Raw genomic sequence first — 15,151 nt, forward strand, 5'->3', positions numbered from 1 at the left:
GCAAATGATTTTCTCATATTAAACTGATCATTTAATGTGGGAGAATAAATGGTAACAAGGGTTAGAATATAGACATGTGCTTATGGATCTATCTCAACACGGGGCCAAAGTCAAAGGGTCCAAATGAGAGATGGTCTGTCAAAGAGCAATGCTAGAATGGAGCTTAAAGACCTTAGGGTTAGCTTCATTAAAGACCTCCAAAGGTTAGTGTTAAAAGTCCTTAGACCTTAGGCAAGCTAGGGTTGTACTTGAGGTGGGAACCCGGCCCAAGCTTGAGGTGCTTGTCGTTTGTTGACTAAGGTGCTTCAGCAGCTTGAGGTGTTCCAAAAAGTCAAACACATCCCTTCATAAGAGGGGGCTAGCCCTACAAGTAGTAGCATGAGAGAGAACACACACACACACTCACTCCATGCAAGCCAAGTCTAAAGAGGCAGCAAGGACACATGTAAAGTTCCTCCCCATGTTGCCCTCATAAGGTGCCTAAAGCCTATTGGTTGACTTTTAAAAGGATCCAATAAGAATTTAGTTATTTAATTAATTGTTTTTGCATTTATCAAGTCCTCTCTCTCAAAGGGGAAAGAAGGTCACTTGTCCTAATGCTAGCATGCTTGCTAGATGTGCACTATGCATGTGATTGGCTAGGCGTGTAGGGGTCCAATCAAATGCAAACATGAGCTACAAGGGGGGGTTGACCAAAGAAACTTGGGGGTGTGCTTGGGGGGTATACTCTCTCTCTCACCCACTCACAAGCTCATTTTCTCACTGAAAGTGCAAGAACTCCATCTCCTTCTCCAAGCTTGTTGAGAAGTAGAGAGCTTACATCAACACTCTTGGCTATGGAATGCAAATCCAACCAAGAGCCTTGCTTCAATGCTTAAGCTTGCCATCTTCTCCATCTTCATTACTATGATATTATGCTATGCTAAGCAAGAAGAGTGATGATAAGTGAGGAACTATCTCTTTCTCATATAAATATTTCTTCTTTCTCTTCCCTACCGTCATTCCCCACTAGCTCTCTCCACCTTTGAAGGTGTTTGAGGCCTTGGGACTGAGGCCGGGGATGGTTAATGCTTTTACAAGGTTATGTTATGCTTGTGATGCATGAAGTTTTCCATATTCATTGCATCACGTAGGTCTCAAGGGAAAAAAAGATTTTATTGTATCAAGTCTCTCTTGATGGGAGAATCTATAATACAAAAGCCTATTGAAGGGGGGACAGGCTCCACATAAATCCGGTCCTCAACTGTTGTCAAGTTCTCTAATTCTCTCTCTTGCAAAAGTATTGTTCATGCCAAGTTAATTAAGTATAATGGTTATGTTGCTACTGCTAACTAAGTTCACCCTCTATGCTCTCAAAGTAGTCTCATAAAAATGCTCACTATAGTTCTCTTAATTGCGCTATTCTCAATGTTCATAGGCCATTTGCTTTATAGTTCTTTTACGCCATCTCGAAAGATATGTGGTAGCAAAAGAAAGGAAGTGTGAAGGTATTTCTACTGAGCACATGGAGGAATTTCTCAAGCCTTCCCTGGAGTGGAAAGGGGAGCTGGTTGATGCTACGGAGTTAATTGAGATGGATGTCATCCAAGAACATCTTATCAAAGTCTCTGATATGCATGCCCACCTTTTTTGAAAGCGTTAAAGCCGACCAATAAATGTATCCCAGCATGCTTTGTTTCCCATATGTACTCTTCTTTTATCGCGCTCTGCCTCGTTTAAAATGTAATTTTTGACTTCTTTCTAATACAAATCTCGCAAATTTTATAAAAAAACGGGGGAGGCTTCACCCTGCACAGGAATCCTAAGCTCCCGACCACATTCAAAAGTACTTGTGTGGATTCCAGCTTTAATGGAGAAGCGCATATATAATATATGCCTACTATTGCATTGAGTGTTAGCTCAGTCTATAAAGCAACAACCTCTAGTGCCCAAGGCCTTGGGTTCAAACTCCCTTGACAAACTCGTGTGAATGGAGCGCTTAGGGACTGTTTCCCAAGTCTACATGATGAATTGGCTGCCTTATCCGGCCAGAATGCTCCACCTTAGAAATTTGGGTGTGTAAGTTGTTATTTCAAGTTGCAGGTATCTCTCCATACACGCACACACACACACACACACACACACACACACACACGAGGCTTCACCCTGCACAGGAATCCTAAGCTCCCGACCACATTCAAAAGTACTTGTGTGGATTCCAGCTTTAATGGAGAAGCGCATATATAATATATGCCTACTATTGCATTGAGTGTTAGCTCAGTCTATAAAGCAACAACCTCTAGTGCCCAAGGCCTTGGGTTCAAACTCCCTTGACAAACTCGTGTGAATGTAGCGCTTAGGGACTGTTTCCCAAGTCTACATGATGAATTGGCTGCCTTATCCGGCCAGAATGCTCCACCTTAGAAATTTGGGTGTGTAAGTTGTTATTTCAAGTTGCAGGTATCTCTCCATACACGCGTGCGCGCACACACACACACACACACACACACACACACACACACACACACACACACACACACACACACACACACACACACACACACACACACACACACACACACACACACACTACATAGGGTGGCTTCACAAACGGGCGTCGTTCGTTCCTCATATGGGCCCTACATGAGTGCTCACAAAGTGAGCACCTTTGTAGTTGGGCAGAGCTGAATTCACAAACGGGCTACATATGTTTTACTTTTCGCTTCCTAAACGTGTCGAAGGTGATTGGCTAGCTTGTTGAATTTGACCACACGTGGTGCGAGGTCAAGTTGTATTGGCCCTCTTTACTTTTGAAGTGATTAATGGCCCCTTGCTTTATGGAGGCGCCCATTCCTCAGGCAAGTGGGAGGAGGTAGTCCATCCAAAAAGCTTGCACGTCTGTGACTAGAACTAGACTGCCACGTTCACGCCAACATGCGTCCCTAATCTTTGAGTGTGAAGCAACTCTGGATGCCCATTCGAGTGTGGAGAGCTCATGTTGGTTGCTTTTGTTGTCCTCAAAGGAAGTCCCGATGTTTGTGAAGCCGCCCATTTAACATAATATGGCGGAGGGGAGTGCCTTTTACACGTGGCGCAAGCTGCGAGATGAAGACTAAATGCCAAAAGTGAGAGAAGCTCATGTGCACGCGAGAAAGAAGGGGAGCGAAAGAGAGAGAGAGAGAGAGAGAGAGAGAGAGAGAGAGAGAGAGGCTGCCTTCAAAGTTCGGCGGCCTGTCGTACTCGTAGATTCTATATACACTCACATGGTATGTTATCTCCTTTTGGCCTTGGCAAGCCAGTTGGCGCTGCCCTCATTAACGACCATCCAGCAAGCTATCAAGCACCCTCACGTGTGGTCAATCCACATTTTTGAGAAAGAGCTGCAAATTTAGGGTATGGATAATTCCCAAGTTTACACCACAGAATGGCAGCGCCAAAGAGTGTCGATGGAGCCAGTTCTAGTACAGCTGAGACCAGCTTCTTCTTCCCCTTCTTCACGCTATGGTCTGCCTTCTTGGTTTGCCAAGTTATCATGCATCATCGTGTCGACTTGTGGCCCATCTTTGCCACCATGGTGGCATGCCTAGCGACCCGCCAGGCCGTGAATTGGGTCTCTCCTTCTCGCCTCTTCACCAATATCTTTCTCTCGTTTCTCTGCGCTATTTTCAGCGGTTTCCCTGGTCATTTCCTCCCTCCGTCCCATGTGTGTGTGTGTGTGTGTGTGTGTGTGAGTGAGAGAGAGAGAGAGAGAGAGAGAGAGAGAGAGAGAGAGAGCATTACTGAAAAAAATGGGTGTGTGTGTGTGTGAGAGTGTGTAGAAGAGGAAATTGGATTAACCTATCTTTACCTAAGTGTGCTGGGACGTTGGTTATCCTGGTCTATTGAGTTACAGACTTGTAGAATAGGCCTTTTCAGTACTTTTGAGCTTGATTCATTATAGATAGGTCTCTTGGGATTGTTGCGAGGACCGACCTTGAATTCTAGACTTGTCGAATATCTCTTGCTATTGTTATGACAACATCTAGAGTTCTAGACTCGTCGTAAAATCTCTTGGGATTGTTGCTAGGATCAACCTTGAGTATCATATATTGTCAGACAGATCTCTGAGGCCTCTTGAGATTGTTGTGACGATGGACCACCGTGAATTCTGGACTCATTTGGATATATCTTTTTGAGGTCTCTTAGGATTGTTGTGTGACCGATCTTCAGTTCAAGATTCGTCTGATACATCGATCTTTGAGGTCTGTTGGAATCATTGCGATTACCGAACTTGTGTTCTAGTCATGTCGGATAGATCGTTGAGCTCTCTTGGGATTGTTGCTATGATGTGGAAGATTCTCCTCTCTCTCTCTCTCTCTCTCTCTCTCTCTCTCTCAATATGGTTATTTTTGCTCCATGTTGTGGCAGCTGCTTGGATGGCATACACGCAAGGGGAGTCACAGGGGTGGGCTAGCCTTGCTAATCATGACTTAATGACACACAAACGATGGCAAGGTGCCCATTCTCTCCTTTGCTTTCATACAGGCTTCCTGGTATATGACGCCTTCGATCTTCTTCACAGAGGCCTCTACATCCAGCGCCCTCGCATGCTCGCACACCATGTTATTGTCATCGTCGCCTTCTCCTCCGCGACATTGGTTTAAACTACCCAGTCATGTTCTTACTTTGTGAGGTAGCTCTCTCTCTCTCTCTCTCTCTCTCTCTCTCTCTCTCTCTATGTGTGTGTATATATACATTTCAATGTTCGAATATATTTTTTCAACAATTTTTTTTTCTATTTTTTTGAGATAAATCTAGTCAATTTTTACATTATCTGTCTTGAAATATACTTGCCTTGTGAATGTGCAATACACCTGTGCTCACCAAAACAGAATAAAAGCTAACTTGTGCTCATTTTTAATACAGCTTCACACGTGCTTTGCATATTCACGACTCCTTGTACGCATGCTTGGCCTTTATCGAAATGGGAGCTCTATAGTGAAGAGAGTATGGAGTCTTCATTGGACAGCATTCATGATGGCTAGATTATCAGTACACTTGGCAATTACCATCCAAATATCTGTCAATTGGTATCCAGTTACCGTTCTAATGGAGTGGCCTTTCATTCAATGGCCACTTATGGTGCTCTTCGGCCGTGATCTCTACAAAGCTTTCTTGAAAGACACTGTGGTGGTGAAGGAGGAGAGGAGTCTTTGAAGATTGCTTAAATGGGCTAGTAAAATGGAAATTTTGTTGGTTGTTCTTCCTTTTAGCCTTAAAAGAAAGCAGTTGATCTGGACTCTCAACCGGCTGTAAGCTAAGCCAAGGCAAACCGTGGTGCTCAATGGTTATGTAAAATTCTCCTCCTCCTAATTTGGTGAGAATTAAACATACGGCGTTATAAGGATCGTGTTTTTGGCAGGTATTTGCAACGCTTTTTTGTTTATTTTAGTGCAATGAGTTTTGATATCTTTCTCTTTTTTAATCAGTACTCTCTCTCTCTCTCTCTCTCTCTCTCTCTCTCTCAACACAGAGAGAGTTCTTGGTTGTCAAGGATGTCGATGCCTACTACATCTTCAAAAGGAAGACCTCTTATCCACGTGGTAGGTAGGATCTAAGGCCTTTCTTTGCCCTTCCCTGCCACGCATGTTTCAACTTCCACAAACCTGCCAGCTGAGGTCTCTCTCTCTCTCTCTCTCTCTCTCTCTCTCTCTCTCTCTCTCTGACTCCTGATGCGCCCAAACACTCTCTATATAAGGTTCTGCCTCCACAAGAAGTTTTGGACAAATTCTCACAACATTGTGACTCACCTCAACATCATGAGCTTCTGTGAGGGAGGCGTAGCTAGGTACGATTGGGGGCAGGGGACCGCCGGCCCGGTGGGGGGCCCGGGGGTCCCCTGCCCCCAATCGTACCTAGCTAGGTATGCGGTGCACACTCCATTTTCCTACATGAGAAAATTTCTAAATCTTCTTGTGCTCATCTCAGCCAGAGCTTCCAGTATCCATATTAGGGTGCTGCCTTCATTTTTAATCTCCTTGCTCCCTCTTCCCTTCTCGATTCATATGGCGGCCTTCTTCTCCTCCTCCCTCCCTCCCTTCCTCATGGAGACTCGCCTTTAGCTCTCCTTCTTCTTCTTCTTCCCCTCTCTCTCTCTCTCTCTCTCTCTCTCTCTCTCTCTCTCTCTCTCTCTCTCTCTCTCTCTGTCTCTCTCTCTCTCTCTCTCTCTCTCTCATGGCAGCCTAATTCGTGTCTCGAATATAGATAGAGGGTAATATTGAAAAGAAAAATGGAATGAAAGTTGATTTGTAATTTAAGAACTTCACATTACTTGAAAAAAGTAGAACAAGAACAAGAAAACTAATTTGTAATTTAGAAATTGCATATTGCTAAGAATAAAATAAAAAGAAGTGATTAAAAAGAGTTTTAAAAAAATTAAAAATCGTGGTGCAAAAATAAATTAAGAATGGAATAAAGGGGTATAAAAAGCAAAAATATTGTATAGGTAAACACCAATTAATTACTAAATATAAAAAATAAATGGCTATCCAATAGGAAAAAACAGTCTAATTATAATCACCAATTTAAAATCTTCATATTACTTGAAAAAAGTACACAAAAGAGAACTAATTTGTAATTTAGAAAATGTATACTACTGCAAAAAAGTAGAACAAAACAAAAGATTATAGGTTAAAGTAATAGAAAGTAGAAAAAAAGAAAACTAATTTGTAATTTAGAAAACTACTTATTACTTTAAAAAACTAGAACAAATAAAAAGAATAGAGATAGAAGTAATGCAAAAATAAAGAAAGATACTTCTCAAAAATGTATATATCAAATAATCAATAACAATAAAAAAGTCGATGAGAATTAAATAGAAAATAAATAGATAGAATAGTATTAACAAGGGATAAAATCACAAGGCCTGCCCTTGGAGAATATCTTCTAAAAGAGGATGAAACATCATTCAAGAAAATTTAGAAAAAATTACCAAATACCCCTGTAATTTGTGGAAGTTTCCAAAATACCCCTCAAATTTCAAAAATTCCCAATGTGCCCCTATTATATTGGCCAAAATTCCTCAAATGCCCTTCAATTTTGCCCAAATTCCCCTAATTAACCTTGCAAACATCTCTAAAAACATTTCTTTTTGCAACTCCTCGTACAAAGATTGGTTCTCCTCAAATGAAGATGATACGACTAGGATTTTAGATGGTAATTAAGCCTCTTCATATAAAATTGTTCATCATTTTTGAAAGCATATAGCTCTATTTGTGAGCTTATTGGTGAATAAATTTGTCTAAAATGCTAAAAGATAGATCTCTATTGTGATAAAGATCAAACTATGCAAAAATTGGGACAAATCCATCCCAAAATGATGCAAGGTATATTGAAACTTTTTGAAATTTCAGGGTTATTTTCAAAATTTCCACAATGTTTAGGAGTATTTTAGTAATTTGCCCTTAAATTTAAGAGTAGCTAGTATGTTCTCTAACAATTTTAAGAGTAGCTAGTATGTTCTCCAACAATTTCAACTTTAAATGAAACAAGTGACATCTTCTCTACTCGAGACTAAGCTGTTGCGGCCATTGATCATGATAGTGCATCTGTCTTTGCTTGGAAGGGACAGAATCTTCAAGAATACTAGTGGTGAACTGAGAGGGCCTTGGACTAGGGTCTTGGTGGTGGACCAGATCCGATTGTTTATGATGTTGGTGATGCCAATCCTTATCCATGAGGGCGTGAAGGTAGAGGAAGCTAATGACAAGGATGGCACCGTGCCAGATCCTCACACTGAGAACCATGAGTTTTAAGTAGTTCTCACAATTATTCAAGATGCCATTAAGAAAGATCTCAAAAGGTACCACAAAATTAAGGACAAACTTATGGGTATTTCTGAAGAGACTACCACTGAAGTGCACCGCCTTTACCAGATGTAAGCTAATGAAACTCTATTATTCCTTGCAATTAATGTGCATGACTCGGTAACCAAAAGAAAGTTTGACAATCTTTATGGTTGTCGTCATTCCTTACATGGTCGTCTCTAAGGGCTATAGATGTCATGATTGGTGGGAAGGTTGTTGTTGTCTGTGACTATGGTGATGTTGGCAAATGTTGTGATACAACCATGAATGCTTGAATAGTAGTCACTGAGATTGCAAGCTCTCATGGAGGCTCTGCCTGTCTTGACATTAGAGGATGTGGTCGAGGCTGTAGTTTTTTTGAAACCACTATTGGAAATAAGGATATATTATGGCTAGCCACATGAGAAAGATGAAGAACAACGCTCTTGTCTGCAACATTGATCATTTCGATAACGAGATAGACATGCATGGTTTGGAGACTTACTTGGGTGTGAAGAACATCAAGGCTCAAACTGATCACTTAGTCCTCTTTGAAACAAACACAAACATCATTGTGCTGGCAAAAGGGCATCATTGTGTTGGATCCTCCCTTAAAGAAAGACGGGCATCATTGTGCTGATAGAGGGAGATGGATGAATTTGAGACATGCAAGTGGACACCTCATCACTTGTCCATAAGTCAGCACTCCATCAGATGGGCTTATTTCTAGGATAGCAGAAGGCTCTAGTTGTCCCTTATGCCATTCTCCATCCATGCCACATTTCATGATGAACATCTGGTTTGTTTCCCTCGTTTCAAACCTAAGATTGTCCCAATCAACATCAGACATGCTATCATCATCTCTTTGAAACAAACACAACAGTTGGGAAAGAGCAACGACTTTGAAATTTAGACGCTTTAGCCACATGCATCTACATTAATCGTTCGAAGCTACGCAAGCGCACACACATGCATTCCTTTTCGAACATACAGGCATGGTACCATTTTCTTTCAACTTGAAGATGGAAAAAATTCTTAGAGACTGAGCTGTTAGTTGGACTAAAGATAAATGGGGCACCTATTTTCCCAAGTCACCAATTTCTATGTTGTGAAAACTTATTGTGTCACCTTTAAAGCTACCGAAGTAGACATCATATACCTTAACCGGAAACATGCATGTTAGAGATCTGCAACAATGTTACTGAGATAATAAATATCCAATAGACTTGGAACTTCCACTAAAAACAAGGCATCCTCTTGCAAAATTACCCACATACTTGCATCCATGCATACATACATATGCTGTCAAGAAAAGTCGATGACGGTGTTGGGGTGCACAATCCACTACATAAACTTGGACATTGGCGTAGACCAGTCTAGAGAATCATACTTTAGTAGTACATTGAAGTGATTTGTACAAGAGAGATAATACTTCTACAATAACCTCATCCGACTTTCTGTAATTCGAGATGTGCTAATGTCATGCTCCTTCACAAATTAGGTGACTAGTCAATTGGAGTTGTGGAATGAAAGGAAGCCTGGCAGATATGCAGCAGATATGCCAAGCAAGTACTATATGTGTTTTCCCCGAGCATTTCGACGAGAAGATTGTTGCTCTACATCTGGCCAAGCTTGGTACCAAGCTAATCAAACTGTCCAAGGATCAAGCTGCATACATCAATGTTGCTGTGGAAGGCCCTTACAAGCCAGCTCACTACTTGATCTGATTAGAGTAGGGCTTAAACTTGAACAGATTCAAGTCGCACCTGGCTTGTAGCACTTGTGTGAGGGATTTAGGATTGCAGAGCTAGAGCACAGAGATTGAGTAGAGAGAGGAGTTGGAGGTTGAGGAGGTTGGTGAGCAAGGGGTGGAGCTGGATCACGGAGGGTGAGGGAAAGGAGGAGGTAGAGAAAAGGCACTTAGTGTAGGGTGCTACAGCAGGTGGAGGCTAGTAACAATACATCCTACAATTGCAAGAAAACCCTTGTTAGTAGAATGCAGTACCAAACCTACTCCTTTCCTCCCCCTTACTACACCATACTCATGACCTTGGTAAAGATAGGAGCATTGTGGTTGTGGAAACAAAACTCATGCAATCAAAAGCTTAGTAGCCAGAGGGTTTATGTAGGTAGGTAATTGTGGAGGGGAGACCGAATACGTGTGTGGGTAGATCTCTCATCTCCCTCACTTACATTTAAGGGAGGAGCTTATGCATAGATCAGCGATGAAACTACTCTCATATATGCCTTTGTTAAGAGATAGATAAGCTCTGCTTATTGAAGGCCGACCTAGGGTTTTCTACTTGCACTTCATCTTCACACGAGAGAGAGAGAGAGAGAGAGAGAGAGAGAGAGAGAGAGAGAGAGAGAGAGAGAGAGAGAGAGAGAGAGAGATTAATTCCGCTCTACAATTACACATTGTGTAGACTTGCTAGCACAAAAGTAAAATCCTTACTTTTGCAGCTTCGATGCAATCATAACCCTCCCACCTCTCATGAAAGCACCCTTCTCCTATCCTCTTTGCGCTTCTAATTGGCCTTCTCCTTCCTGCATGGATCTACCTCGAGCCTGAGTTCACCTCAGCATCCACATCCATGCCTCTTTCTTGTGCCTTTTCCCATTCGCAAAGCATCATCACTTATGTCTGCATAGGCGGAATACATCCCGGTCCATGACTCCTCCGAATTAGGATGTAGCCTTCATCAATCTTTAAGATCAACTAAGTTTCTACAACTGCATCATAGGCTGGGTTCACATTGAGGAGGCGGAAGAGAGGCTCCAAAAGTTGCTTTTCCAGGTGGTAGAGTTAGATAATGCACACTTCCGCCACCCATTTGTTCACATAGAGGGTGGAAGAAAAAGTCACTCGATTTTCTTCCGCTGGCTTGTGTGAACGTTGGGCGGCGGCGGAAAACAGTGTGAAATGAAGAAGCATTTGGCATTTGCATCACTAAAGCATAGTACAAACCATAGCATAAAATTTATTAAATTGAACGCATATGTTACAAAAGCTCTAACTTGAAGATGATGATGAATCTAATTTCTCTAAAGCCTCATTTCCAAAAAATTCTTGGACATTCATCCGTGCCTGCTCTTTGTACATTGCCTTTGCAATACTGTCTCGCCTCTCGGAGCCTACTCCAAGTTCATTGGAACCTCCTTCATCGCTCCCTTGAGCACGCTCCATAGCCTCCTCTACTCCGACTTTCCGTGTTGCCATAAGCTCCATCATGGAAGTAGCACCTTCTCTTCGATCCTCTGTTGCATGCCCAACGTGACCCGCCAATTTTGCTTCTGCCTCCCGCACCCACTCCATATCAAAAGATTCTCCATGGTGGATACAAAGGTTGTGAAGCACAAGACAAGCTGCTACAAGATCTGGCACATAGCATAGATTCATGTCACATCTTTTTAACAAAATTATAAACCTTGCCTTCAACATTCCAAACGCTCTTTCAACTGGCATCCTTGTACTAGATTGAATGAAATTCCAGTAGTACTTGAGGCATGACAGCCCTTCTTTGCAGCCTTTGAAAGGCACTAGCATATATGGCTGTGCCGGATAAGGGCAATCACCAACTAGACAATAGTTGCCTAGCTCACCTTTTGCACATCTTTGACCTAGCTCACTTCTAGTGAAATTCAAGGAGTCATGCACTGATCCGGCTCATCCAACATCATAATTCCATATTGAACAATTAGCAGATACGGTTAGTTGCAGCAAAATAGAGTGGAAACCTTTTCGATTGAAGTAGTCGACATGGTTGTCCCTTGGTGCAATGATGGGAATGTGGGAACCATCTATCGCACCAACAACAAAGGGGATTCCTCTTGCAGCCTCAAACTCGCGCGCCAATGTCGCAAGTCGAGAGCTTGTGGACCATCTGATGTACAAATCCCTAAGGCCAGATTTCACAATTGCCTTGCAAAAATCAAGTACAATTCCACAAGATGTACTCTTCGCACATCCATAAGTGTCACCGAGGCCCAAGAGACCATCTCCAGTAGCAAGTCTGGTAAGAGCGATTGCTACTCTATCTTCTATTGGCATAGCCTTGCGAAAGTTTGTGGATTTCTTCTACATGAAGGGTGCAAGCTTTCCACAAAGGTAATTGAAGGTTTCTTTGTTGACCCTCAGACGCCTCTTGAACATGCTAGCATTGTAAGCACTTAGGAGATAGCATCGAACAAAGCCTTGTGGACGTGGGTATGCCCACGCACACCGTCGTTCATGACCACTCCTTCGGTTGGCGATCTTCTTGAGGCTTATAGACCGTGCCATGCACTCACAAATATGCAACCAAGTTTGCACCATGGACTCATCATTGTGAAAGCTGGGTTCCTTTAGCAATTCATAAATGGCTAAAGAACACAACCATGCACAATAGAGAGCCATTTCCTTGGATATGGCCATTGAATCCTACGAACACGTTGAAATGATGCAAGATATTTAGCACATGGTCCACTTCAATTTACATCATTTTTATCATACTTTGAAAGCTGGAGACATTTTCATACACGTCGGAAGCACAAAAATAAAATCTGAAAGCTTTGAAAGCTTTGTTAAATTACAACCAAACAATGGAAAAACATAGAAGCTGTGAAAAAACTAGTTGTCACCCCCCCTAGACTCCTTCAAAAAATCAGTCATAGTCATGCGCATTGCAGCTAGTATATTGAGCCTCTCCTTCTCCAAGGCAATATTCTAGCTAGCGATCTCCTTGAGATGCTCCAAGAGAAGTTTCCCTGTACCGGCTTCCCGGGATTGATCCCTTGCTTCCCGGGATTATTGAACTCCTCATTCATGCCCCCCGGATATGAATGAGTTGGTCCACCCACCAATCTTTCCACTTGCTTTTCTTGTTTTCGCCGTCATCATCGTCTCCCAAGTCGATGGTGCTCTTCTTCCTCGAGGCTTGGGGCTTCTTTGTTGCGGTTTGGTTTTGTAACACAACCTCTTCATTGGTGGCTTCTTTCCTCTTCGCTGGTTTGGCACGGCTTGCCTTGGGTTGAGAAGCTCGCATGGCATTATGGGTAGGGTTGGGTGATGAAGTGGAGGCCACATGATCGGGGGCGGCATCCATATTGGAGTTAGGACTGGTGACACTCAAATGGGGTGAGGGATGAGAAGGATGTGTAGCCATAGGAGAATGTGGGCTATGAGCATTTAGAGTAGGAGAGGGATGAGGTGGTGGAATTTGAGATCCATAATTTGGGGGTCTAAACATAAAGGGAGAATTAGGAGAGATGGAGGGAGAATTCATCATGGCTTGGTAGCCATGAGGTGGCATATGGAAAGAAGGGTGGGGAAATGGGTAGAAAGTGGATTGAGAAAATGGAGGTTGGGAGAGAATAGGATCGTCGTCTTCCCGTTGGGAGTCGAAAAATTGATTTGGGTTGGAATCCATGGTACCTACAACGTAAAAAAAAAAACAATGTTAAAGACGTGCACACAAAGTTGAAATCAATGCATGAAAGTGCGAATCATAGAATTCATAATGACCTTGATGAATTGATTTGCACTGCCGTCGCCCTCTTAACGCTTCAACCCTACAAGAACGCCATTTAAAAAAGGTTGGTACATCATAGAGCAAATCACGTTAAAAAAAAGTTGGTACATCATTCATGAAAAGCCCTTAAATGTAAATGAGCATGACCTTGAGCTTGCTTGAAGAGGCCCTCCAATGTAAAAGGGAGAGGCTTCAAATGTAAAAGGGAGAGGCTTACCGTGTGGTGCACGTCAAATGTGAAAAAACATGATGACCTCCTTGATCTCTGTGTTGATGCGACGTAGCTTGAAAGGCTATAAAATTTTCCATTTTATAAGGAGTAAAGGGGGAGGGGGAGGTGTTTTGTGAACGTTGCACATTGAGCTGTTTTTATTTTTTGTAGGAGGGGGGTGGGGGGGTGACTATTTTGGGAAAAGGTAATGCTTGGTGAACGTTGGCATGAGGGCCCTCTTTCCTACGTGGAGGGTGGAAGCGCCATGGGCGAAAGGGGGGGGGGGGGAGAGATGAGAGCACTGCCTTCCGTGCGCTGGCAACCAAAAGTGAGCACTTTCGCCGCCCACTGTGAACGGCTTCGCTGACAGGGCGTTTCGCTATTGGTTGCGCTAAAAGGTAATTGTTTGTTGTGCCGCCGCACAATCTGAATCCGCCATAGAAAGCCTCCAAAAAGACGCCCACATACAACGGCAAACAACAATAGAAAAGCAACTGTGGGGTTTTTTTTTTTTTGTGTGTGTGTGTGTGTGTGTGTGTGAGAGAGAGAGAGAGAGAGAGAGAGAGAGAGAGAGAGAGAGAGAGCTCTTATCGTGCATCCCTTATGCAGAGCCATACAGGGGCCCTTGATCTTGGCCGAGAGAGAGAGAGAGAGAGAGAGAGAGAGAGAGAGAGAGACGTAATTGGGTATCTCGATATATCATGTGCCATTATCATTTTTTTTGCAAAATCGTGGCCTCCTCAATTGCCCTCAATCTTTGAAACGTGTACTATCTCTTATCTTTGTAATGAGTCTCCACCAACTAATGAAAAAATAGGGCATTTACTAAAAATTAATTCCTTCTTTTCATCAGCAATATAAAAAAAACATCGCCTTTTTCATTAGCAAAAAGGGAAACCATCACTAAGGCCTCCCCCCTTTGGGGCAGGCCAAAAAGGATAGATAGATGTTAAATGGAAAAAATTGAGAGTAAAATGAGTGTAGTAAAAAAAGAGAAATAGAAAAATGAAGAAATTTAAAAAAGAGAAAAATAGTGAAATAAAAATATACAAAAATGAAGTAATAAAAAGACTCTCATGAATAGAATGAAATTACTAAGTAAATATGTACAAATAGATGAATATAATAAAGAAAGAATGGAATAAATGGGCATAAAAAATAAAAAAATGTATGGATAAATACCAAATAATTAATAAGAATAAAAAATTAGATGAATATCAAATAGAAACTAAATAGATATTGTAGTATTAAAAAAGAGAAAATAGATAGATGGTAGAAAAATAGTGAAATAAAAAGTTAAAAAAAAGAAGTAATATGCAATATAAATAAATAAAATAAAATAATCTAGTAATTATGTTCAAATAGATAAATATAAGTAAATAGAAAAGAGATAGAAAAAATAGATTTAGATAGACATATAGAACTAGATACATAAACTTATTGATCGATATAAATATATTAAATATATAATATAGAGGATTGTAAAGTGGTCAAGATTGGCTCAACCTGCCTCGTTTACTCAAGAAGCTTCCATTAATAGACCCCTTAGTTGCAAACCAAGAATGGGTCGTTACAACAACCTGGGAGCATCAGATGTACTAACTCACCTTAGACTCCACACCTCCCCC

The 15,151-nt window shown here is 41.8% G+C and overlaps 2 protein-coding genes and 1 pseudogene across 2 annotated transcripts; 2 read left to right on the plus strand and 1 right to left on the minus strand.

Annotated features, from left to right (window-relative positions):
• The first annotated feature begins 3,280 nt into the window (after positions 1-3,280).
• LOC147448485 (uncharacterized) lies at positions 3,281-5,383 on the plus strand. Its single transcript, XM_086522392.1, has 4 exons — positions 3,281-3,659; positions 4,387-4,473; positions 4,557-4,651; positions 4,885-5,383. The coding sequence occupies exons 1-4, from the start codon at positions 3,404-3,406 to the stop codon at positions 5,173-5,175; spliced, it is 729 nt and encodes a 242-aa protein (XP_086378518.1). The 5' UTR covers positions 3,281-3,403; the 3' UTR covers positions 5,176-5,383.
• A 1,950-nt stretch (positions 5,384-7,333) lies between these two features.
• LOC147448486 (adenosylhomocysteinase pseudogene) lies at positions 7,334-8,442 on the plus strand (annotated as a pseudogene).
• A 3,846-nt stretch (positions 8,443-12,288) lies between these two features.
• Positions 12,289-13,210, minus strand: LOC147448487 (uncharacterized). Its single transcript, XM_086522393.1, has 2 exons — positions 12,769-13,210; positions 12,289-12,389 (listed from the first exon to the last, which is right to left on the minus strand). Exons 1-2 carry the CDS (start codon positions 13,208-13,210, stop codon positions 12,289-12,291), a joined length of 543 nt encoding a protein of 180 aa, XP_086378519.1.
• Between the last annotated feature and the right edge of the window lie 1,941 nt (positions 13,211-15,151).

Source organism: Adiantum capillus-veneris, chromosome 10, assembly GCF_014529385.1.
Source record: "Adiantum capillus-veneris isolate H3 chromosome 10, ASM1452938v2, whole genome shotgun sequence".
NCBI classification, from domain to species: domain Eukaryota; kingdom Viridiplantae; phylum Streptophyta; class Polypodiopsida; order Polypodiales; family Pteridaceae; genus Adiantum; species Adiantum capillus-veneris.